Here is a 23,874-nt window from a genome sequence, read left to right as displayed (position 1 = left end):
GGCCATTATGAGCAATCAATTCTTTTCTTTATTTTAGATTTAATCTGTCATAATAATTCTTTTGTTTCTGGATTTCTCTTAATAGCAAAGGTGCAACTGTCCCGAATTCAAATTTTTATAAAATTACTTGTCACGTGTCAATCAATGAAAGAGAGGTGATTTATATGCCATATCAATCCTCATCCAAGCCGCGCGAAGCTCAGTACCACAAAACAAAAGTCTTTCAAAATCAACCTCTAACTTCACAGAATTTATTCAAAATGATCCGCATATGTTATGATGATATGTCCCCAGATCAAAGGTGTATCTTCCCTTCTCAAAAAGTGGTAAAGAGGCCACTCCAGCTTGTGTTCTGAGAAATCATGATGGGCAGTTAATGGGCAGCTGGTAAACAGCTTCCCAGCTCGTCTTCTATTTTTTTAGCTGAGATGATGGATGCTTGGTTAGGAATGTATCATGTGGTGCAGGTTTTTAAATGTAACAAGCCGGGCCTGGAGGAAGATTATTTTTATCTGATTGCAGGTTAGCTTGGGACCCATTGTTACAGGATATAGCTGGGTGGATGTCTGCAACCGATATGATCTCCATTTCACATATCAAGCGAGAAGGAAACCAGGTGGTGCACTGGCTGGCAAGCAAGGCTTTCGAAACTGACTTTGTAATCAATTCTAGTCGGTCCATCCCCAATGATTTGAATAGACTTCTATGGGCTGATGCTTGTGGAGTAGGATATTTTAGAAGGTCCTAGATTGAATGATGAGCTTTTGTTTTCGAACCTGTATATTATAGTAAGCTATTATGCATTTGGATGAGGATAAAAATGATATGTAGATTGATGATAAAAGTGATATGTAGATTGACACTAAATAAGCCAATTAAATCATGAATATGGATGAGGATATCATTTGTGATTATTTTTTTCTAAATTTCGAATGTTTAATTCATCTTGAAGATAAAGATTTAACTGGATGAATCAAATTAGATTGGCTGAGGATTAAACCTTACAATTGAATTAGGTTACGAGCCAAATTGAGTCATGAGCGTCAATCAATGGATGGATATGAAGCTAAAAGTTTCGAATAGATAGCAGAGTAGATTAGATATATCATTGTCATGCTCAACGTGACCAAGGATCTTATATGAATTTTTACTCATTATGGCTGTGAGCATGCTAAATCGTTGTTCTTTTCTTGCATGTCACTCTCAAGATATTCCTACACAAGCATATATTCTAACACATCTTGAATAACTCAAAGCATTTTATCCAACAAAATTTTGTCAGCGATCACTAATAAATTTTATTTTTTAAATTTTTTTAAATAAAAATTAATATTAAAATATTGCTTAGAAGTTAAATTGCCAATCCAAAAAAAGGACTAATATTAAACCTAACACAGTAAATTTATATGAATTGCCAATCCAAAAAGGAAGCATCAAGTTAGAACCATTTTTCAGAAGTTGTCTAGATATTCATTATAGATTTTGCTATAGTATATTTTTACAATATTTTAGAAAAGTACCCAATAGAGATCCTAATCATCCTTCTATCATTCCTCTGGTTAAGCCTAGAAAGAATAGGCATGGCAGTGATTTTCCCCATCCATCATCTATGGCAATGTGTGGCCTTTATCCTCCATCGCTCAATTCACTATAACGAATTAATTGGTGTTTATGGCACATCCTAATCTATAGTGGAAATCCAAAAGGCAAGTAGATGGTAGCCACGAAGTAGCTCTAAGAGTTGAAAATAAGATGCTCTAACCTTGGTAAAGGGCAGGTGTTAAAGTCTAATTTGATATGATGAATGCACAGGCCACTAGTCATAGTTGTATTAGATAGGATTACTTACATCAAATTCCAATCAATTGCATAAAGATCAATCAAAATGATACCACGTGGAAAGTCATGAGAAAGGCTGAATGATAGTTAAGAGATGGACTAGAAAATAATTATGTAGGCTAATCAAATCACCATGTGGCACTACATAAAATAGGCCAAATAACATTTAAAGAGCACTAGATGGACAAGGCCAAGTGGTGGGTCACTTGATGTAAAAGCCGGGTCTCAAAGATAAGTGATAAAACATAGTTCAATTATGAGTATAGCTTACCTAAAGGTTTGAGTATTGAGCTAAAGGCCGATAATATTCTTTATTATTTATATGGTTAAGTTATGGCTTGATACAGAGTAGACCTGAGAGCAAGACATAAAAAGTGGATATAGTAACCAAAAGATCAGGATGTGGAATGTGAGGATAAATGATTAAAGACTGGAATCGGCTCTAGTACCTTTCACTAGGAAATGGCTGAAGTAGTGTTAACTAGAGATGACAAGTGTTAATTCTAGAGAGAGATACTTGACTAATAGCTAGAAGGAAGATATATAAATGTCAAATAATCTTGAGAAGTGACCTTTCTCCAAACCAGTGATCAGCATCTTTCATGTTTTACCTTTCAATTATCTTCACTATTTATTACTAAGTTCTTGGCCTTGAGTTCGTAGCTCCTAGATCCATAGCCACTACTCCTTTCCTGGGTAAAGCAGTACTCAGTAGTAAAAATCCTTGAAAGTCAATGTAGCACATCATTACTATCTATCCTTCCTAATATGAATAATGATAGCATGTTTGCATACTTATCTAGCGAAGTCATTAACTTATTTCATATTCACCACACCACAAGAAAGGGAAACATTTGGCAATGGATCGTTCCACAATCTTCATGGATTTGGACCTCTCCATCACTGCCTTCCATTTCCTTGGCCACATCCTTGCCAAGCTCAAGGTTCTCAAAACCTAGATTTAAGAGACTTTTATGGCTGTCACTTACTTCAATAATGTCATCATTGAATCCGTATCGTCATTGCCCTCTTCACTAGTGGCCACAAAAGACTCATCACCTCCCACTATGTCTATTGCTGGTTGTCACTTTTATTACAGAGACGATGGTGGTGAGACCGACATGTGGGTTGCCCAACAAGTTGGCTATAAAAGCAATTTGAATAAAATTTGGATCTACTCAAACTTTGGCTACAATGGAAAGAGGGAGGATAATCTCTTTTCTACGATATAGTTCCACCTTCCTAGGAACCTCCACTATATAACTTTCTCAAGATCAGCTCCGATGATAGTTTGGAGAAGAAAGAACTAGATGGTGGTGCTAGATTTATTATTCAGAGCTTTTGCTCATCCTTTGTAGCAGCAGAAGGAATTAATTGTAGGATACCACAATCTCTTAGCTAAGTTAATAATTGCATAGGAAAGCCTATTCTATGCTATTTTTATCCTATAAGTAGATAACATAGTCTTGGAAGGGTTTCAAAAATAGTAATCTCTTGGATAACCACATCGGCGGGTAATAAGGTGGATGCTCACCCATTCTCATAAGATATCTAGAGGCTCATTTCTTTGCTCACCTCTTTTGAAGACAATCATGCCTACAGAGACACCAAAGACATAGCACATTAAGTAGTCTTCCTCATGACCAACCATATTAGGGCTGTTCTCTTGGAGATTGGGACTCTGCCTCCACTACTCCCAGGCATCAACATGATACTTGGTATCTAACTCGAATTGCTGTATTTGACCCCAAAAAATATATATGTATAGAAGAAAAGAAGCTTGCGATGGTGCAAATGTCCTTAATGTGTTACATATTTTACAAGTGCTAAAAAGTTTGTTATGCAATTGACCACCATTTGTAAGATATGATTGCTTGATCTGTGCTACTGAACGATGAAGAAATGACAGACATTTATTTCACTTAAATATAAGAGGATCATAGCTTTTCCTAATCAAAAAAGTAGTTCAGATTGGATACATTATATCTATGTTTTTTGGGTTAGATATAGAGTATTCAGCTTTGTATTAAATAGATATAAAAGGTTCATCCAAAGGCTCAATCTAAAAAATATATCCTAACAATATTGTTGGTCGGCTAATGATTTTTTTTTTCAAAAATTATTGTTGGTCGAAAGTAAGAAAGGGCCAAAGGGGTTCAAAAGCAAAAGCAACCGAAGGATGTTATCAAATGATTGATCCTATTTTTAAGAATAAAATAATCAAACTCGAAGGGCTTGATTTTAAGATTCGTCGATTTCTCAGTATCCCTCTTTCAAACTGAGTTTCTCCAACAAGAATAAATACTCAGGGAAAAAGACCCTAATCTAAGATAATAACATGATATCCAATTTTAACTATATGAACCAACTAACCAACTAAGCCTTCAAAAATCTTGATCATAGAAATTCTCACGTTTGTGTGTCACTTTAAGTAGTTCCATGGTCCAATTACCACCCTACCAAGGCTTATATATATTATTGACCCCTTTTTTAATGGTTTAAATTTTGGATTTAATGGTTAGTTAACATAGCATCAGAGCCAAAAATTATGAGTTCAAATTGCTACTTAAGATAATTTTACCTGTTTATTTGCTTGAGTCATTTTTTCCCTTGACTTGTTGTAGAGGTCCAATATATTTTGTTGATACCTTTGGCATGCATATTCATTTCTACCATAATAATTGGATATTTATAGGGGGCAATCTCCACTTCCAAAGAAATCCCACCCCTTACTGGTAATCAAACAAACATCGGGCTTGCTATAGTCTATCATGTTGCATTAAATCATTCAAGATTGGACAAAAACAAGACAATATTACTAAAGATATGAATTGTAAGGATCCATATGGATGTATATTTAGTCATATATCAACTATGTATTGGATAGATCTTAGATATTTATACATGATTAAGAAATTTAAATAATATCTTTCGATTAATTTTTTTGGATCAAATCCTAGTTTGTTACATGAATTTGAACATAACCTAACCTGAGATAAAACTGTAGGTTGGCTACAAGCTGACCTACCATCAGTTGCTCCATGCACAATATGAAGCTAGTCAAAAGTTTCCCAGCACCTTGGAAACGAAATGTCATTGCCACCATGCATTGTCAGAACCCTGCCCCTAGATTCATTGTCAATCCGGTGTAGCATAGACTTGATTTATAAACTTCTATGGTGCAACAAACCAAACCATCCATATGATGTATTCATGTTAAGTGGCTTCAATTCATCCATATTCATGTTAAGTGGCTTCAATTCATCCATTTGTCAAATGATTTTATAATGAAACCACGGGGAAAGTGTATTTAAACAGTTAGATTGTACTGCAAAACCCACAGAGCCTTTTTTAGTTTAGTTTGCTCTGAATGAGGCATATAAGAGAAAGAGCATTCATTAAAACAAACTACATTCAGATTGCCTAGTGATGACAAATCTCAAACAACAATAAGCCAATACCAATTCAATTCATTCAAGTCTATGGCCTTGGATTTCATTATGTCTTAATGAAAACCTCTTAGACAATTCAATGTCTAATTTTTCCTCTTCAATTCATTTAAGTCTATCTTGTACAAACACCATTCTTTGATCCTTATCCTTACATGGCCAATTGTGCATTTGAGAGTAACCTGACTTTAATAGGCAGACCTTTGGGGAAGTCAAGTGAAGGGCAAGCCATTGGAAGATCAGGTTCTGCCAACTCCCAGATAAAGTTGATGACAAGGTGGTGAAGAAAAACTGCCATCTCCATCCTCCCAAGCTCAGCTCCTGGGCAGAGGCGTGCCCCCCCGCCAAATGCCATGAGGTTTTTGGTCTTTTTCATGCCGTAGTTACTCTTCAACCCATGCATCCACCCACCCAACAAAATAAAGTTAGAGAGAAAACTGGCAATTTCATTAAACATTCTTCTAATCATGGAATCAAACATTTTCTTTGCTCTCATCTTTTAGTTCCTTCAACTTCCCTCTATATATTACCGCCAAGCAGGTTTCAAAAATTATCATGGCCTATGATACAAATAGGAAGATTGAAAGAGTTATGTTTTCGGAATTACAAAACCACTGACCTAAAAATTCACTTCTCTGGTCTCAATTTTCCAGCCAATAGCTTGGTTGACTTACCTGCCATCTCCATGGATTGAACTGCTCAGGAAACTCAAACAATGAAGGATCCAAATGCACAGCTGGGAGAACTGCCATCACATTACACCCTTGCGGAATGTCATAGGCTGTGACAACAATAAAAACAAAAACCAAAAATATAAAGCAACGCATAGAAGTAACAAATGAGTAACACCAAGTCCTTTCTTAGTACACTAATTCCAACCTTTGAATTTAATATGTGTGCTGGCCTTCCTTTGGATATAAGGAACTATGTTCCCAAGTCTTAGTGTCTCATTGATGACCTACATCAAGCAAAATAAATAAGCACCACCTATGCATTTTTGCACTTGTCTTTCAATCAATTAATATATTTTGGCTGCAATATGAGGAAAACTTACACATTGAGTGAACTCCATTTGCTTGTAGTCCTCCCAACTTAGTTCAGAATTTCCACCTTGTCTTTTACCTCGAACAATCCTAACATGTTCTTCCTGATATAAAGCACACAAAAGGCTCCATGTCAAAATCCTTTTCCATGCAATGTGGATATACATTTTAAGCACAATAAATTCATCTTGCATGAAGAAAAATGGGAATATTTACCCGTAAATGCTTAACTGCTTTGGGGCAGCCTCCAAGGAAGTATATTGCCAAAGCTATGGCTTTTGATGTGGTGTTGTAACCACTAAAAAATGCGCCTAATATCAGATCACCAATTTGTTCTTCCGAATAGTTCGAATTCTCTATAGTCCATTGAAGCAAGTCATTCTTAGCATCTTCTTCCTCCACATCCTTCTTCCTACAAAGTCTCTCTTCCATACATTGCCCCACAACTTTGAGAATGTATGACCTGGCCTGTGGTACCAAAATGGAGAGGAGAATGAATCAAAGTGACAATAAAATGTTTTTCTTTTTCTTTTGAGGAGAAGGTTGTTATTCTACATCTTCTCTGTTCATCTAATTCAAATAATATTATTTTAAATTCAAATCACCATGGCAGTAACATACTAATATTTATACTTAATCCAATCATACAAAAAAAACAAAACCATCAAGACTATTATTTTCATTATAATCAACAGTCCATATTAAGTTATGTCTGTGTTACTGAATCTTGGTCTCAACGCAGCACTTGTTTGCTTTTCTTTATTTTTACTTTATTCTTGTTTTTATTTAGTTGAGCAGAACAGCACATATGATGTTACCTTCAGAGCCTTACTGTATGCAGTTCCAGGCAACTTAAGCGGCAGGGACACAACCCCCTTGGCAAATGCCTCATATTCCTTTCTCAACTTCTCAGTTACTGGAGTTCCAGGCTCCATACTCAGGATATTCTTGGCCATCATATTAAAGGTTAGCTGCAAAAGACTAAATCAGTGCCGAAGAATTCTTTATTGCTCATAAAATAACTATATAAGAATTGTTTAGTTTTGGTGAACCTTTGCAGCTTCATATTTGCCCAATACTACAGAATTATTCTTCCATAAGCTCATGACCAACGCTGCAATTCGATAGGCATCACGCAAGAATGGGGTCTTGAGCTTGCCATTGTTGACGAAATTGAGGTTGATCGATCTCATTTTCTTATGAGCATCTCCCACCTGAAACAATATGGAGTGTTTCCCCAAGACCTCACCAATGCTTTTAGACCAGCCTGGTTCAAACAGTCTCGAGTCATTTTGTAGGATGAAACGGTTCAGTTCAGCATCTGCTGAGACTACTGTCAGCTTCCCCAGCAAATTTGACATGAAGATTTTTCCATACCTGCATCAAGGTTGTGCAAAAGAATGAGTTGCCATAAGACGTACAAACCAAGATTTGATCAAACATGAACAACTCTTAGAAGCCAAGAATGTGAATAAAAGCAGGAAAAGGAAAAGGGAAGTGAGTGTATCAAGGACTGACATAATTCATTTCATAGTTAATTTGACTTTATATGCAGTGTTATAAACTTGGGTTGGCAACCTCCCTTCTACTCCAAAAAGAAAAAAAAAGATTTTGTTTGCAGTACTTTTGATACCAAAAGATCGCCCTGCTTCTATAGAACAAATGTAGGCCCATGCATGTCAATATATACAAAAGCATCTCTTCCTTCCTCTTTAGCATATATATTCTTAAAGTATAATGCCACCACAATTTGAAAAAAAAATTGGAGAGTCCGGTTACGTGCTTTGAGATGCGTTGCTCCATGAAATCTCCTATTGAGGTTGATGGATGGGGCTTGAGAAAAGGGAGGGTCTCTCCCAGGACAGGCCAACCCATGTCTCCTTGTGGGAATCCGAAGGCTTTCCACCGGCCATGGCTCCTCCAACTGAAGGCTGAAATGGTGATCAAGATTGTAGAACACAGCAAGAGAAGCAGGACAATGAGAAACATTTCTTTCTGACCCTCCAATAGACTAATGGCGACACGTACCGTGGTAATCATTTTATAGTGAAAGCATAGAGGGGATGGCCATTCATTCTATCATACTACTGAAACCTTTATGTGATGTTGATTCCTCTTTTCGCTCAGGTTACGAGATGCTGCTTCAGTCAACGTGTGGCAATTAATCTTTGAAATCCAACCGGATAGTTTGTTGTGAGGATTTATGCGAGTTTGTGTTGAGTTTCACCTTGACCATCCATCGGATAGATTCTGAAAAACCACACAAGATTAAGAAATTTAAATAAATTTTTTGACTAATTTTTTAAATAAAATTTTAAATTATTACAAATAATATTAAAACGAATCCACTCCATGATCGATATGAACTAAGCGAAATTATATCATGAGTTTAAATTGGATTTATGATACTTATTAATAAATTTGAATGAATTTGGATCTTTAGTCCAACAAAAATGTCAAAATTTAAACGAATAAAGTATGTGAGAATTTATATGGAATTATGTTACTTCTATATCGGTTATACATTAAATTGATTTTATATACTTATATATGATATAAAAATTTAAATAATATTTTTTTTATTAATTTTTTTTAAATAATATTTTAAATTATTATATTGCTAACATGCATCATACATTCAGAAAAATGTCGATTCCAACATCTAATCACACTAGGCAGCCATAGTGGTGCAAACTTATCCTTATCAGATAGCACTGAACCCCAGTACCTTTTACTCGGTTTTGTAACGGATAAGATGGATAGGGTCCCATTACCAACAAAATCATGCTTGGCCTGTTCAACCTTATCCAGTCTTAGTGGCAGGGCAACAGCACAAACGGTACATGAATTAATGGAAGCAAAGCCAGAAGCTTCTTCACGGAGGAATGGTGCTTGCAGCACTGGAATACAGGGTCAATGGCAGGAACTCAATCTTTTAAGAAAGTAAACTTCAAACACTCATGCACGCAGCAGAGAAAGAGAGAGAGAGAGCACTGGATCAAAACTAATGATATGCAGGCTAGTTATCCATTTATTTAATTTATTGATTACCAAACCTAGGATCTCTAGCAGACTGAAGTTCTATAGGCAGTACAACCACCATTTCATGGTCTTGTTATTTACCGTCTTTGATACAATATCTAGTTTACCATAAAAAAAAAACAAAAAGATGCAATATCTAGTGAGCTTCAAATGAAATAAGAATTTTGAGAGAGCGTTATGATTTTGGCATGTACATAGCCCATGCATGTGCCTCGAGAGGTATCCATATGAACATTAATTTTTTCCCATATCTGGGGAGGGAACTGGATAACCCACCTTAATATCAAATGATGAGTGAAGAAGAGTGAAGCCCAACCTATTGCCAAGACATCTAAATATCGGAAAATGTTAATGGAAAGCCCTTAAAAGGAGAGATTAGATTTCCAAATGATCAGCATTAGCTTCAAGCAAGCACTGGTATGATCATAATCTCCACATACAACATATGCTAAATTGGAACAAACTAGAAATCTACGAGAACTATGCATACCTGTATGGGCCTCTTTAAATAGGCTCATAGAATCAAAACCAAGATAGGTACCAATACAGAGGTTAGTGCACAAAGAGCAATAGGCTATGGCCTCAAATAATACCTTCCATTTAAATCCCAAAGAACTAATAAACATCTGCTTGAATTTAAATTATTATATACAGAAGATGTATTTGATAATAACAAAAATTGCATGTAACCCTAAATACACATGCAAACGTAATGCTTCATGCAGTTAAAAAAAAAGGATAGTATTATCGTCTATGTTCCTCTTGCAAATACGTTACATAACAAGCATGCTCAATTAATTTTGTTTCTCCCATATGTACATTTTTCATTTTAAGTTCATGTATGGTTTCCATCTACAGGGCCATGAAGGATATTACATTAACTCCAACCTTGGCAAAAGCTGGTGATGGTTTCTCAAACTTTTAGCTACCATGGGAGATCTGAAGCTCTGTAATGAGACAAGACAGGAGTCATCAAACAGTTTAAGGAATTCAACATCCAAAACAATAACTGGAGTTGAGCAAATTGTAGGGTTCTGTGCCTTTTAAACAACTTTAAGAAATCCAAAAGCAGGGTCTCTATCATATACAAGTGCTTGGTGATACCAGATTAATTAGAATTTTCCTCCAGCATACATGTTTTTTCACATTTCATCACACTTTGCCGTCCAAAGCTATCTGAATTCTTGGAATGAGTATTTTTCTAATTTCAGGATCAGTAATCTATGATTTTGTTGTTTAGGAAAAGTTGGTAGTCACCATGCACAATCATGACATCAATCATCCAATATACCAGCTCGGATTTTAGGCTTATTGCATTGTTAAATATGAAGTTATCCCCTACAATCATCAAAAGATCAATTAACTAGTCCTTTTCTCTGTTCTACATCAGTCTTTGGCTTTTCTTTTACCCATTATTTCAGTTTTTGGCTTTTCTTTTATAAGATCTAGTGGTAAGTGATCAACTTCAGCTAAATTCCACTCCATGTTGCAATATTTTATTCAACACTTGCTATTAATTTTCTTCACCATTGCTATTAAGCTCATAGATTGTGGCCAAGGAATAGAAGAGATCAACATGTGGGATATCATCTCTGTCTAGCTTTCAACAAAACATGTTATATTTGGAGAGAGTCTTTGAAAAGAGAAAAAAATCCTCAACAATCTTGGGTTACCTTTGCATTTAGTTATTCCACTCGTCTTTCCCTTGCCTATTTTTATGGTGGCATCTCACAGTAACTAGCATTGCGTGATTTTTTTGGAGAAACATTTACTGAACCACCAACTTTGAGAGATTTATTAGAGGAAGAACTTGACTTCATTACTTTAGAAGTTCATATTAGTGGTGCAGGAGAAAGTTGGTCTTCATTCCCGTTTTCTCTCTGCGCATCTCTTTCTTTAATTTACTGTTGGGCAAGATAACTCAATGCACCAGATTCCTGCTTTTCTTTTTTCTAAAAAAATCTCTGATCAGCAACAGCAATGAAATTCTTAGCATTTTGATTACTGATGCAATTAAACTTGCTCTCTTACCCCCACCCCTCCACCCCAAAAAGGAAGGGAAAAGAAGAGATTTAAGAACTTGCTCAAGTCATCAGTAGTTGTATTAGAACATTGGTTGAAATGGCTACGGTTCATCCCTCACTTTTTGCATCAGCGTGTTGGTATAGATATGTATTCATCTCATATGCTCCACTTGATTAAGATTGTTTTGAAATTTTCCAACATTATAGAATAGGTAAGTGGGATTGTCAAGGATTTCATGAAACGTACCTCATGAACAGTGAATTAAGGAAAGCAGAAGAAGGGAGATTAGAGATCAATCAAAATAACTTAACTGGTGTTTTCTTTTATTATAATTGAGTGTGGAGTACAACAACTTTGCTTCTTTTTGCTTTGAAAGAGATGAATTTCCCTAAATTTGTAAAGTTCTGTTGATGATGTGAGAGGCATGATGATTGGTTTGACCAAGCTAACACTCCTTTAGGATTTATCAGAGACCTGAACTTTATTTATTATTTTTAGTTTATAAAAATTTTAAAAAATATATTTTAAAAAAAAACTTATTGGTAGTTTGATAGTTTGTTCTAGACCAACAAACCATGGCAAGATGGTGAGGATTGTGCCACTGCAATCTTCAGGTGTAACGAGGACTCTTATGTGCTGCCATTTTCATAAAACCCTAACATAGGAATGTTGAAGTTGTTGAAGTTTTCATTGTGATATTATCATGGAAGGTAGCCCGGGCAATATCATAGCCTCAGCCAATGAGCAAGATCTCGTATAAAGCTTTTATCACATTGAATTGGATTCAAGTATGTTGCTAATATAACAAGCAGGCATGCGTTTTCTCCACAAATCGTGCCAAGAAATGAGGATTTGTCATGGATATGTTACAGAAATACTTCGTTTGTGATCAGTGGAAATCCAGTTCAGAACATATTCCTCTCCTCTCAGAAAAAGAACATATCATTCCTTATTTATCTTTGCATCTAATATCCAAGTCACTTGGCAAATTACCATCAGCCGTGGACTCAAGGATAGCTTTTTCTTTTTTTTTTTTTTTTTGTTGTGTATACGGTTATTCAATAAAAATGATGCCAATTGATTTATGCATTATGCAATACCAGTAGGTGAATAACAAGCACTGCAACCATCACTGTGGAACTCTACCATTTTCCTGAAACGACAGAAAAAGGACTGAAATACTGTTTTGATGGTTCAGAGCACTTCACAAGCAGAATAGCAGATAGTTGAGAACAATCCAAACTCACAGTTGACATGATGGATGGTGATTCCCACTTCTATTGGCCGATCAGCTCATCATGGACAGAGGTTGTACCTTTAATGTGAAAGAAAGGTTCGTCTTTCCTGACACGAATCCACCATTGGAGATCGCTTCAAAAATTATACAGATGAATGAATGAAGGAGTTCAGATTGATTTGAAATCTGTATAGAATATGCACAATGAAACAATTGAGGTCATTAAAGAAGATCAATTATTTGCTTATTACTCAGCTCACACGTTCGGTACGAGATTATATTTTACTGAGTTAGATGATCCTTGGATGCATATTTTCAAATTTCATCTTTTCAATCGGTTCACAATACATTTAATTAATATGCTCAATCGGTCTGATTGCTATGAAGCTATACTTTTTGGACTACAGGTTAATAATGCTGGTGGGATGGACCTGAACGCTGATATCTTACCCACCAACTGTCCTGCGCTTTCACATGTTAATGTCTCTACCGTTATAATGGTTATTGTCATATCACTGTTGTTACAATCTTTTGGAATGCCGTGTCATGTATCTGACTCTTTTTTGGTTCTTCGGTTTGTACTTAGCCATATCCGATAGGATTTTTGTACCTGCATTTTCTTAAATTTTATTGTAAATAAATAATTTTTACTTGTTTACTAAAAAAAGAAAAAAAAAAAGAAAGAAGAAGAAGATCAATTATTATTTTACGTGAAAGATATACCCAAAACCAATTCAACGTAACAGTCACACACACGTGGATTAAATTTAAAGCTAACAGTAAGACATGTCCACAATCAAACGCATAAATTTGCAACGTCAAAACAAAACCATCCTAGCAGTCAAACGAAAAATCAATGTCAGGATTGCTATTCATGAACAGAAACAGAAGCATGATACGGACAAAGAAAAGACTACTGCTTTAAGGTCTGAGAACCAGTTGAAGCCATCATGCATTACCATGAGCAGTCTTGGATATGGCTTCCCTTGACCCCTTGGAAACCCGGAACAATTGGAACTTCTAATTGACAGTAACTTAGAGGTGGTTCTTAGCACCCTAGGTGTGATGGAAGATTTGATATCAGAAAAGAACATCAAAGGTGCAGGCAGACCGGGATGGGTCTAAGCTTGGCGTAGCTTGCAAGCCGAAGTTGGATTTAGAATTATTTAAACCAATCCAAGTCTGGGTTTCTGGTTGAATCAGGCTTGGATCAATTTAGGTTAGATATATTTTATACCATATTGGTTCTGCTCAAAATTTTATTTTTAATACATGCAGACGATTATATTATTTTAATATGAGTATAATTTAAAAAATCAAAAAATAAAATATTCAAGATTATCCTAACTCTTAGATTTTCACCTCGGATGAGTTCATGTTACTCTTTTTATTTTGAGCTCTCTCCAGACGTGTCATCAAAAAGAAACAAGACTATAACCCAGATTAAGAAGATGAGGCCGAATTTTAAACATATTTTGGGGTGGTGGGCCACCTTTAAGTCCGTACAGTCCATGACTCCCTACTTTCTACTCACGTGTGATAGCAATTTTTTTTAAATTACAAAAATTCCTCTCAAATTTACCTTTATTATACTTACATCCAGTAGTTTTGAAAACCTACACTTACACCCCTTAGAATTAACGCTGTTAGTCAAACCTTGTTAGAATGATAAAATGATCATTATACCCTTCATGAATTAAAGTAGTCTGGTCCCCTTTTCAACTTTTGTGGTTTTGTTTATTCTCATTCCCACCGTCTTCTTCCTCTTTTTTCTTAAAATTAAAATTTCTAACTAGAAACCTTAAACCTCCTTTTATTTTTCTCGCCGAATCATAGTAGAACCTTCGATTAACGAAGCCCTTGCAAATGACAAAGGGCCAGGTATTTTTTCTTGAAGGTATGATATATATTTTTATATTTTTATTAATATATTTTATTTTTCATAAAGAATGCATTTTTTTCCAATGGCATGCATACCATTTTGATATATTGACAGAGATCTACTAATATCTCTTCAATTTTATTGCTTAGTAGTAGAAATGCAGTGGATTTCGATTTGAATAGCTTAAAAATAGCCACAGGTGGTCCCCTTTCTCATATATTCTTGTAGGGCCAAGCATGGTTCGGATTGGACAGGTTAAGAAAAAATTTGATCCGATCGAACTCAATCGAATTGAAAAAAATTCAATCCACTACCGATCATTTATTATATACAAACCATTTGAAACCGAAGTTAACAGTTTGTAGCAAGTTCGGATAGGTTGTGTCGGTTTGGGCTTCAATATTGATTCATTATTGATTTTAAACATTACAAACCAATACTCCATTCAATTCATATAAAAACTAGGATATAATAATTTCATAACATGTCAGTACATAACATATCATTATTGTCAATTTTTAATTCTCCAAACAGCCTCCTAAGTATTGAAAATACTATATCGATCAATCGGATTCAATTTCATATGGATTAAAAATGTAAAAACCAACCGTAATTAATCAAATTTTTTACGAATCACGATCTGATTCAACCCGATTCAAGTCTTTCAACCTACCGAAACTGATGTTTATTGGGTCAGATTGGGTGGGTTTCTTCGGATTTCGGTTATTTGCTCAACCCTATACTCTGATAAATAAAGTGTTTGTAAAAGTATAGTTGGTGGTTCCCTTTTCTATTTGTTTCAAATTTAATTTTTATTTCTCTCTTTTTTAGAATGCAAATGGGTGCTGGCCGATAATAGAATATAGGTTGGTGCTGGCCGGATATTATGTTATTTAAATATATTTAGATTCTCTTCTACAATCATAGTTAGATCTTATACAAAATCTGTTTTTAAGTTGGATATATATCCTTTTTTATCTGCTAATTGGATATATATCTTTTTTTTTAGCTTCAAGTGAGATTTAGAGATAGAATTTAATTTAGCTGGTAATATGATACTGTTTGATGGTTAAGATTAAAAGTTGATTAAGGGATTGTTTATTTTATCACCGTTGCTTTTGTACATGCTGTAGTGGTGTTTCATGTTATGGGGTAGCATATCATACTATATATTTGGACTTAAATGATGCACTAACCAATACAATAATTGATGTGTGCAAGGGTGTAGGGGTGCAATGGCTTATCATAATTTGATTATGCACCATAGAGATCGAAAATATTGGATCGATAATGTAGATGAAGATCTCTATTCATATTTAAAATTGATGGCTGATTGGTTCAAACTTATTGGTAAGAGGGATGTAAACCTTACTATTTCATATAGCAGTGAAATTTTGATTAAAAATGACAGTGATGTGATTTATATATTTAATACGCATCAAGAAGTTGAAAATATATATTTATTTGTTAAAGAGAATGTTGATAATCCAGCTCCTACTATATGGTTATTTCTTCTGGATGGGATGTAGTTTTTATTAAAAGTCAAGTTAGAGAGGAAGTTATAGAAGGAAGAATTATTGTAAAAGGAAAGGATGTTGTAGAAGGAAGGACTATTGAAGAGGATGTTGGAGCTCAAGTTGGAGGTGAACTTCAACTTGGTGGTCAAATCGATAAGGATGATGATGTGCCTAACCTCTTAGAAGAAGATTATCATTTCTCTGACTCAGATGATACTGAGTGAATGATAGAGGAAGACTCAAATAACGAGGATATGAATGATTCAATTGATAGGGGTGAGGATGAGAGATCTGATGATGATGATAACGATGATCAGTTGAGTGACATGAATTCAGTTGAATTAGTGGATCTTTTAAGCAGTGATAAGGACACCGATTGTAAGAAAAAGGAAAAAAAATTATTAAAAATATAGGATGCACCATTTAAGATTATAGAGGGGGACCAAATTATATTTCAGGAAGGGCGGGTATTTGTTGATGTGAATGAATTTAGGAATATATTGAAAGATTATGCAGTCATGGGTGGCTATAAACTTAAGAAGGTTAAAAATGAACCTGATAGAGTAACTGCCCATTACTTAAGTCAAGGATGTACTTGAAGAATTCATGCATCCATTACCACTGATAGTAGGACCTTCATGATAAAAATTTTATACGGACATCATACATGTATAAGGCCTATAAAGAATAATAATATAAACTCCAAATGGATAGCTAAGGTATTAGGGCCTCAATTAAGGGCTGACCAAAAAATGAGTTATGATCTAATGTACTAAATTTTGGTTGAAAAATATGGTATCGAACCACACATGTGCAGCTATATAGAGCCAAAAAAAAAAGCACTGGAAGGGGTTGAGAAAAAATACAGTGAGTCCTACTCAATGCTGCTTAGGTATGCTGAATTATTTCGAACAAGAAATTCTGGTTCAATGGTCAAGATTCAATCACATGAGAGATCTTTACACTCTAAAGAGCCTCTCATATTTAAAAAGATATTTATATGCTTTGAGATAATGAAAAAGGGTTATTTCGAGGGCTGCAAACTCTTTTTAGGGTTGGATGGATGCCATCTAAAAGGGTCATATGGTGGAGTGCTTCTTTCTACAATTTCTATTGATGGGAACAAGAAACTATTCTCTATGGCTTTTGCTGTGGTGGAAATAGAATGCAAGGATAGTTGGAGATTTTTTTTAGAGCATCTATATCTTTGCATTGGTGGTGGCACAATAGACTATATATTTATCATAATATCTGATAAGCAAAAGGTATGTACTCTTTTATCCTTTAACTTGTAATTTGATTACAAATTGATTGATAGAATAAATTGATTCTAATTATCATGTGTGTAGTCTTAAATTTAGTCTTAAAAACAACTGATTTGTCATACTATGTCTCTTTGCATTGAATGTAGGGATTAGTAGAAGTAGATTCAGAAATATTCTCTGATGCCAGCCATCATTTCTGTGCTAAGTATTTATATTGTAATTTCATATCAAAATTTTCAGATTTGCTGCTGAGGTTAGACTTTTGGAATGCTGTGAAAATATATGACCATCTACTATTTGATGATTCAATGAAAAGAATGAATGAGTGTAATGTTGGGGCTTACGAACACATGATGAAAATGCCCTTATCAATATGGGCAAGACATGCTTTTTGATCAGAAGCTCAGAGTGACCACATTACAAATAATATGTATGAGTCTTTGAATCAATGGGTGAAAAAGTTTAGGAGCAAACCAATTCTTGGATTGCTTGAGAGTATGAAGATGAAATTGATGAGCAGACTATAAAAAAAAATATGTAAAGGGATATACTTGGGAGAATATTTTAACTCCTTTTGCTAGAGCTAAGTTGGATAAAAATATACAAGTATCAAAGCTTTGTAAGTTGATACCAGCAAGCAAGAGTTTCTAAGTGCTTGTAGGTATTAAAAAATTTGTTATTGATTTGAATCTAAAAAGTTGAACATGTGGCGAGTGAAAGATCATTGGATTGCCATGCAAACATATCGTGCTATGTGTGGGGTATACAAGAGAAAATTTAGAAGAATAGTATAATGAATGCTATACAGTACTAAAATACTTGAAAGCTTATAGTTCTGTGATTCATCTATTGTCGGATGTGAATTTTGATCCAAAGAACAATGATGAGAATTTACAGTCTCCACCTCTCAAAAGATTACCTGAAAGATCAAGAAAAAATAGGAGAAAAAAAGAAGATGAATCTATTGGAAGGAAGAGGTCCACCACTGTGAGATATAATAACTGCAAGAGATTTGGCCATATTGGAGGACCTACCAGCGTGTCCCTGTGGTAAAAAAGGTTTGAATTATATAGCTCTTTTGTTCATTTAAAACATAAAATTTCTTACGATATTATATTATATTTTTTGCAAAAAAAAGTACAAACAAGCTTCTCAAGCCAAGCTAAAAGATCCTAGCAATCTCAAGTTTATGATGCAATACCTAGCTTAAGAGAAGGACTGGACCTACTTTAAAAGGATGATCTACTTCAAGTGTGCATCTTCTTCCAAGCATGGATTTGACATAAGAGGGAGGCCACGAGAAGTTAGCAGGGAGAGCTTTGGATCTATTGAAAGAGAAAGGATTGCAGATTTAATTTCATAGGAAGCCGGCATAGTAGCATTAGGGATTGTTAGTTTGGGTTAAGAGGATTGCTGCTTTTGATGATATTAGCTTTGTCAGCACTTTGTCTGTTGTGCATGTTTGGTTGTGCAATTTGTCTACTTTTAATGTATTACTTCATCAAAGTAATAGAAAACTATGTTGTATAATTTTGTTTGGTACATGTCTGCTTTGTCTATTTTTTGGTTCATTTGAACTTATGTTTGCTGAGTGTATATTGTTTTACTTACATTGGATTGTAATCATGACAATATGGATCTTAATTATGGATCTGATAATGTGGATCTTAACTACAATATTTTGTAGCCTTATGCAAGCATTGTAACTTTTTTATAATAGTTGGTGATATGGTTGATGTTAACTATGAATCTATTAAATTTAGTTGATGTTAGCATGATTGATGTCAAATATTGTATACTGGATGCCAAAGATCTGTATAGAAATGCTAATTTTTTTAAACAAAAATTTGGAGCACTACATTATTATATGATAAATGCATTTACAACGAAGGATACTGTCATAAAGCAGTCTGGCTAATATAATTGCATTCCCTATCCAATTTATGTAATATGAATAAATATGATCATTGTCTTGATCTTAATTCTTTGCTCTTACATTTCTTGCTCAATGATAAATCTAGCATCTACAAACTTTAACAATACCCTCAAATAATATTCAATTACAGAGCATCCTGTTCATATAATTGCATATAAATGGATACAGTATATTGTCTTGCTTGGTTTTGATGCTTATAGTTACATGTAAATGCACGAGAACATATAGAATACAGCTGAAAATGTGAGCCTTTTATTCATCATGTTCTCTGCTCTTATATGTTTCTTCATCATAATTTCCTACTTAATGATTCCTTGCTCTATAAACTTTAACAATGCCCTTAAACCATGTTCAGTTATAAAGTTTTCTGTTCTCATGCTTATATTCATTTTGATCACAATAACTAGCCTTAAAGATAGACAAAAGATCATAGTTGATCTGGAGCTTTTATAGAAACAAAACAAAAATACAAAAGCTATAAAACAGCCATAAGCTTTGCTTAAATATAAGCATAAAAGCTTATTAGCATTCACACTTCACTATATTGAAGTTAAAATTATGTCATAGAAATTTAAGTCCAACATTCACTATCATAACAAATTTTTCCAAACTATCATATGTCACTTAAACATAAACACAACTATAAAAATAAGTAGTGCTATCATTCCAACTAATAGTCTATTCATCATAACACTACTCTCATCTAATTCTTTAATTTTGCAATACAATTTTTTGAGTCCATCAATGAGTGAGTTCTTAATTGATCATTTGTAGGCAAACACCAATCCACAAAGCGATGTTTTTCATAACTATAATATAACTTATTTGGATTCTTTTGAGAAGTTGAAATTTTTATTGAAGCTATGCAACTATAATGGCACTTCCTGTTGGAATACTCAAGCCAAGCTGAGCTACTCTGAGAATTTATACTCAGTTGGGATATTAGGATGTCTTACACAGAGAAAAACAAATATGTTATACTATATCCAATTAGATTCAATTAATTATATTGAGTTAGATTCAAATGCTGATCCTATTAAGTCCACACACACACACACGTATAGAGACAAATGCATAAAGCTAAAGTAGTCCAAAATGAATTATAATAACTTGAGATAGATATTTGTTAGAAGAGTAGTTGGTTATCACTAAATTGAAGAATGCCATTGCTAGTTCAAATCTTTCATTAATTCTTGTTACTTGATATCAGTTGCTGGTGATTACAACATGTTTAGGAGTAGCAGTGAGAATTTTGTAAAATAGTGTATTAACAAACCCCTGATCTCTGCTGTATTGTGCCTATCTTTTGTAAAACAAGCCCTAACCTGACTCCATCTCCAAAAAAAGCTTCTCTTATAAAGCATTCTTTCAGTTAGGAGCTGTACGTATACCGCATCCTTCAAAAATCCAGAACAGGATATAGAATACAACATCTAAATAGGAGAGCAACTCTATATTAATTAAGAATAAGTTCATATAATCAAAGAAAATATGAGAGAACCCTTCTCAGAGTATATTTTTAAACATCCATAACATAATAAATGAAAAATCAGATAGCTCTCATAGATAGAGAGGATGGGAGGAGAGAACTTTGAAGGTGGGTAGCTTGGAAGGATGTCTTTGGCTAAAGCTGGAGGCCATCGTTATTGTCTAAAGCTGGAGAGCGGAGGCACATCGGAGAAGGAGATCGTCATCGTCTAGCTGCAGCAGAAAAGAAGACCGTCCTTACCTAGTAGACAAGAACTTTTAGAGAGTGAAAGTAGAAAATTTTTTTATATAAAAAAAATTATTTTTTCTATTAAAAAATATTTAGATTATTTAAAAAAAATTTATTACGTGACAGTCAAATTCGACTCATTATTAATAAATTTTCTAACGATGTGCATTAAACTATATATTGTCATAAATATCAAAATTATTGATATAGATTTTTTAAATTATTAAATATTAGTATAATTTTGATCTAATTTTTTTAAAAAAATTATAATTTATCTTAAAAAAATAAAATCTAGAGCGAGGCTGGCATTCCACCAAAACGCCTGGCCAATTTATTTTATTTGTTTACTGACATTAAATGTCCCATTGCTCAACTACAAGCCGCGTCTAGCCATCACGGGCTTCGCAGACCCACGCACTCCGATCCCTGGGGACCACTCACCTATAGTTAGAGAAAAAAATAATAAAAATATGCAACTCAAAAGTAACAAACTGTTCATAAAAAATTGTTATCCAGCCCGTACTAACGCCCGCGCACCAGCGCCTGCTCGGCCGGCGCGGGCAGCGGAGGCGCCCGAATCGGCTGCCGGGCGGCGACGGCAGTTGCCGCGGCCTGCGAGGCTGACAACGATATAAGACGGCAGGGAAGAGGACCGCTGCTGCTGGGCTGCTGACACTGACACTGACACTGACACTGACACGTCAGTCATTGATGCGACCAGTCACAATGGCTTGCCACCATATATGCTTGGCTTTCATCTCGTGATCTCGCTATTCTCCGAACGAGAAGTTATTGGATAGGCTCATTCCATCCTAAATAAAATATTTTATAAATTTTAATTGGCTTCCTCACGCCTTACAGTCGATCATCTTCACCATAAATAATAATTAATAATTAATTAATTAATATATAAATTTTTTATTACCTTTATCTACGATAAAATAAGTTTATTCAATAACTTTTCCCACGATCCAAAAACAAATCACTATATCAATGTAAAAAATAAAATTTATTTTTTTCATCCTAACTACCAAAAATTAACAATTAATAATTAATATTTTTATTCAAAATTTTCAATCAAATTTAAATAATATTATTATTTTTTATTAATAATATTATAATAATTTTTTGTTAGATGCTATAAGGTATATAAAACTATTCCAATCAATAATTGTTCCACTGAATCCCCATCGTTACATCCTCTCATTTTTTTTTTTAATTATTATTGTTGTAATTAAGAATTCATGGGTCGATACGATGGATTTATGATCATTTTTGGACTTCAATGGATCTGAATCATTTAGAGTCTCACGATTTTATCTTTTAAAAAATACCTCATATGGAAAGGATGATACATTCCTATATAAATTAAATTTTTTTTAAACTTCAATCAATATGGGACTAATGATATTTTTTCTTCTACACCACAATAATTACTATTAGATTATAATAATAAAGATATATAATAATTTTGATATAATAATAATAATAATAGCTAACAATAATAAGTGATATAATAGATATTAGTTTTTAATAAAATAGCTGATCAAGTAAAATAAATACAATAAAACTCTTAAGCTCAGCATTCCAATTTATCCGGCAAAGTTTTATTTCCTAAAAATCTACGCTTTAAAACATTTGGGGATTAAAAAGAAGGACGGAAAAGGAGATGGGATAAACCTAAGATAACAAAACTTTCAGTTGGGCATCAAGCTTGTACTACTTTCAGTTTTACAAACTGTCTTTTTATATAGACAAGGAAACACACAAATAGAACCATTAATATTCAACAAATTTTGTAATATATAAAAAAAAATAAACAAAATTTTGATACACTCTGATCTTATTCACGACGATTTGATAAAAAAATATTTTTATTCTCTTCTTCTTACAGGTGTTCCTTAAGAAATTAGTATCAAAACATCATTGGCTGTGGCATTGAAGCCCATCTCTTTATCTTGCTAGCTTGAGATTGCGGCAAATAAATGAAAAAAATTTTAATATATTTGAGTTAAAAAAAATCTTAATTAGTCAAGAAACAATAAATCTTCTTATTTTTTAGCAATGTGAATATTTTTTCCACTGACATCAATTTGGAAGATCCTTAACAAACGAACAGGTGTATTTAAATTGCAAAATCTCGGTACTCCTAAAGTCTGGAATGACATGATAATCTTTTTTCTTTTTTTAACTAATTCTGATATTTTTTCCACTTATATATACCTATTTGGAAGGTTCTTCATAGGTGGGTGTATTCAAATTTCAAATCACAATCCTAAAATCCAGATTTATGTGGCTTCTTGAGATGAGGCAGGGATACTATTTTATCTGATTTTCTTCAAAAATTCTGATGAATTTCTAAAGAGAGCAGAGATTTCTCTCTCCCATCCATTAATGGGCATAGAAAGATTGGATATGCCACATCATTCATGATCCTCATGCTTCAATTAGAATATATTGATCGATATCCCAAAACAAAAATTTAATTCTTTCCAAATTTTTCCACTTACCATTTTGGTCGAGATAAATTAACATTTATTTTATATCAATATCTAGAAATCTTGCAAGAATTGTAAACAATGTTTATTAAGCCAAAATTATTTATAAAATTAAAACAGTATTTGGTTTAAGCAAGCAAGTATAAAAATCTAAAATTGGTGCTATATATTGCAAAGGGTCAAACAATAGTTTAGAAATAAACATAAAAATTTATCTAAAAGTTTTTTTAAAACTTTTATATGCGTATCATAACATGAATATTAGATCCAAGTCTTTGGATGTTGCAAACAAAAAAATTTAGGCCTAGATAATTAAAATGATGCCCGGTCTCCCTCCCTTTCTCTCTCAAAACTAATTTCAAAAGACAGCCAAATAAATATTGGAATAACTCACCATGTAACTACTTTTTGTTTTAGGGCAGAA

The 23,874-nt window shown here is 33.9% G+C and overlaps 1 protein-coding gene across 2 annotated transcripts; it reads right to left on the bottom strand.

The window, feature by feature from the left end:
- Positions 1 to 5,284: 5,284 nt before the first annotated feature.
- LOC105058282 (cholesterol 22-hydroxylase CYP90B27) lies at positions 5,285 to 8,397 on the bottom strand. 2 transcript variants are annotated; one of them, XM_073249406.1, is made up of 8 exons: positions 8,115 to 8,397; positions 7,384 to 7,708; positions 7,150 to 7,302; positions 6,548 to 6,799; positions 6,343 to 6,435; positions 6,168 to 6,246; positions 5,963 to 6,069; positions 5,285 to 5,676 (listed from the first exon to the last, which is right to left on the bottom strand). In XM_073249406.1, the coding sequence occupies exons 1-8, from the start codon at positions 8,369 to 8,371 to the stop codon at positions 5,440 to 5,442; spliced, it is 1,503 nt and encodes a 500-aa protein (XP_073105507.1). In that variant the 5' UTR covers positions 8,372 to 8,397; the 3' UTR covers positions 5,285 to 5,439. The 2 variants fall into 2 exon arrangements, with proteins under 2 accessions (XP_073105507.1, XP_073105508.1); XM_073249407.1 differs by having other exon boundaries at positions 5,540 to 5,676; positions 5,908 to 6,069.
- Between the last annotated feature and the right edge of the window lie 15,477 nt (positions 8,398 to 23,874).

The sequence above is a fragment of the Elaeis guineensis genome, chromosome 15 (assembly GCF_000442705.2).
Source record: "Elaeis guineensis isolate ETL-2024a chromosome 15, EG11, whole genome shotgun sequence".
Taxonomy (NCBI): domain Eukaryota; kingdom Viridiplantae; phylum Streptophyta; class Magnoliopsida; order Arecales; family Arecaceae; genus Elaeis; species Elaeis guineensis.
This window is presented reverse-complemented; position numbering and strand designations above follow the sequence as displayed.